Source organism: Laetiporus sulphureus (genome assembly GCF_001632365.1).
Source record: "Laetiporus sulphureus 93-53 unplaced genomic scaffold LAESUscaffold_147, whole genome shotgun sequence".
NCBI lineage: Eukaryota > Fungi > Basidiomycota > Agaricomycetes > Polyporales > Laetiporaceae > Laetiporus > Laetiporus sulphureus.
The window spans coordinates 5,210-7,940 of record NW_024468656.1 but is presented as its reverse complement, the minus strand read 5'-3'; the positions used below and the strand labels follow the sequence as shown (position 1 = coordinate 7,940).

At 55.1% G+C, this 2,731-nt stretch overlaps 2 protein-coding genes across 2 annotated transcripts; one reads left to right on the top strand and one right to left on the bottom strand.

The window, feature by feature from the left end:
- Positions 1-71: 71 nt before the first annotated feature.
- LAESUDRAFT_718566 (uncharacterized protein) lies at positions 72-458 on the top strand (the record flags this gene model as incomplete). The annotated part of the gene is made up of 1 exon (XM_040907451.1): positions 72-458. The coding sequence occupies one exon, from the start codon at positions 72-74 to the stop codon at positions 456-458; it is 387 nt and encodes a 128-aa protein (XP_040757366.1).
- Positions 459-858: 400 nt separating this feature from the next.
- On the bottom strand, positions 859-2,702 carry LAESUDRAFT_667747 (cytidine deaminase-like protein; the record flags this gene model as incomplete). Its single annotated transcript, XM_040905329.1, has 5 exons — positions 859-1,744; positions 1,797-1,851; positions 1,914-2,339; positions 2,431-2,583; positions 2,636-2,702. Coding segments are annotated over 5 exons (1,587 nt in total), but the record flags the coding sequence as incomplete, so codon positions are not given.
- Between the last annotated feature and the right edge of the window lie 29 nt (positions 2,703-2,731).

The window sequence follows — 2,731 nt, the reverse complement described above, 5'->3', positions numbered from 1 at the left end:
CAGACATTAACCTAATCCGAGCTCATCCCACTCATCGTCACCGAACTCCTCACCTCATCGCCATCGCCTCCATGTCTCCATTGTCTTCAATCATGCTCGTCACGTCTGCTAGCGGGTCCTCTAGCATCCTTCTGTCAGAGATGCATCGATTCCAGACGGCAGCACAGGTGTCGCCGGGGAAGCCCTGCTCTGCTTTGTCGACCAAGTCGTGCACCGCGCCTCGTGCGCACAAGGTAGTGGCCGGTCCTGGAAACCGGACGCTCATGCATCTACCGCCTCAAGCACCCCATCACCACCAATCATGCTTCCTCCGCGAGCGTCGCACATGGGCGTCAAGGAGCATTGCACAGGAAGTCGATGCAGTGACGTTGCCCTTCCCCCCCGATCTCGGAGAAGCGCGAGTGTGGCCTTGTATGCGGGTTTTCGTGGTAGAAGTGCGAGGGCGACCTCCGTCGTAGACGTGTAGACAAACGCGAGCAGTGACAAAAAAATTTATGTGGCACGGAACAGACGGGTGCCGCAGCAGGCGAGGAACTAGCATCCGGAGGCTGTTGGATTGCAGTGCTTCGACAGCAGTAGAGCATGAGTCTCAACCAGGAGACGGAGTGCCTCTGTTGCTAATCACTGGCCACTGTCAGCTTAGTGACACGAAAAGATGCTGAGACGCTTGCCTCTGCAGCTGTCTGCTTGCTCATCTCCGATGTGAACAAGCGATGATACAATGGGCAAGAGCAATCTTGCAATGTACGATGACAATGTGCAGAATCTTGAAGCATACTAAAATATATTATCTACTAATCAACTTGTGTAGTGTTCGTTTTCTGTGTCGGGATCTCACCTTCAGTGGCGGTGAGGGAATTACGCATCCAACCCCTCCCCCGCCTGTTTCCCTTTTATCACAACGCCTTTCCACACGTTCACCCCGAACCGATGATTTACACCCTCCAACGCGGGCACACATGCTATACCGCCGCATCCGCCGGTCTGCGGCATTCGCCGCGCATAGAACACCTCGCGCACGCGAGAGTGCAGCAGCGCCATGCTGCACATAACGCATGGCTCGTGCGATGTGAAAAGGGTGAGCGACGTGAGCAGATAGTGTGAGCCATTGCGCGTTTGAGGTGAGGGGAGCGTTGTAGAAGAAGAGTCTGCGGAAAGCAAGTCCATAGACGGGCTTGGAGTTGGCTCTGTCTCGAGGCTGAGTGAAGGGGCTTCGGACGACGACGACGACGACGACGTGCGATAGTCCGCCACTGCACGTATGACATTCATCACCGCATGCCTTGACGGATGGCATGCGGATCTCCTCCTATCATACTCCACGAACTCCCTCCTCATCCGACTTGCCTCCCTCGTCTCCTCGTCATACGGTGCCGGTACATACGCCGCTACAGGAAGCTCGCCCCGGCTTCCCGCCTTCTGTGCCTCCTTCACTACCTTGAGCATCCTCTCACATGCCCATAGCGCCCGCCTACGCGTCCACGCCTCTGGAGCGAGCTTACGCCGAGACGTGAACATAGTCGGCCAGAAGGTGTTCTTAAGCGAGAGGGAGGTAGACGTGATGGCGGCGGAGCTGGGCACCGGAAGAATGTAGGGTGCAGGAAGCGGGAGATCGGCCGGAAGTGCGGGGCAAGAAGGGGAGAGAGATGTATAGGTCAGAATGAGGGTACAGATGGCATCGACTTCGCGGATCCGCTTTAGGTGCGGGAGAGAGGGTGTGTCAAGGCCTGAAGCTTTCAACCATCTGCAGCAGGGACTGAGCGTGAAAATGTGGGTTGTATGACAATAGGACGTACTTTAACATCGTGGTTATATGCCGAGCGTCAGGGATATCCACCACCCAAGCGCACTCTGAAAAGCGCAATGTCAGAAGCGTACGTAAATTGCGGGGCGTGCATCGAGCGTCGACCTACCGGTATGAACGGCGCTGAGCTCCTCTTCCTCCTCATCGTCCGTCAGTTTAACACGCGTGAGCGGCAGTTGCTCCTCAGGAACGACCTCGTCCGGACCTCCTCTCTTGAAGAGTGACTCGAAGGTTTCCTTCCTCCCATCTATACTCTGCGCATCACTCTTCGCCCAGCTATCGTCCTCAATCTCACTTCTTCTTTCGTTGGCATTCAGCCTTGCCAGCCCTCCCCATCCATCATCTACCTCCTCCTCTTCAACGTCACCAGAACCAGCCCCATCATCCATCACGTCAAACCAGAGCTTGTGACCGTAGAATATGCACAGCTCTTCGCCTGTCTCAATGCGCCGCATCGTCGTGTACCGAATCGACTCTGTCTTGGTGTTGATTATGTAGGAAACATTGGGACTTTGGGAGTGGTTAAAGAGTGATCCTGATTGGATGCATAGATTTAGCACGATTGATAAATGCGTTATTTCGAGATGTCATGGTCTCAGAAGGGCGAAGCGTAAAAAGAGACGCACCGAGTCCCAACGCCAATGCCATCTGCCCATCTCGCCACCTGAAAGTATATGGATCGAGCACGGTATACTTCCCATGTGCTTCATACTCTTCGGAGGAGAACAGCAGCACCGGGCTGATCTCAACCACCGTATACGCATCAATTGGGCGGGATGCTGCGATCGACCCGAGTTCATGTCTGCAGTGATACAGAAAGAATAGACTGACCAACTACACCCCTCCCTGTTCCCTCCGAACAACCGATACGGCACCCGGCACCGTTCAGGTGCTGAGGGACGGGTCGACCATTGACCTCACTAGCAG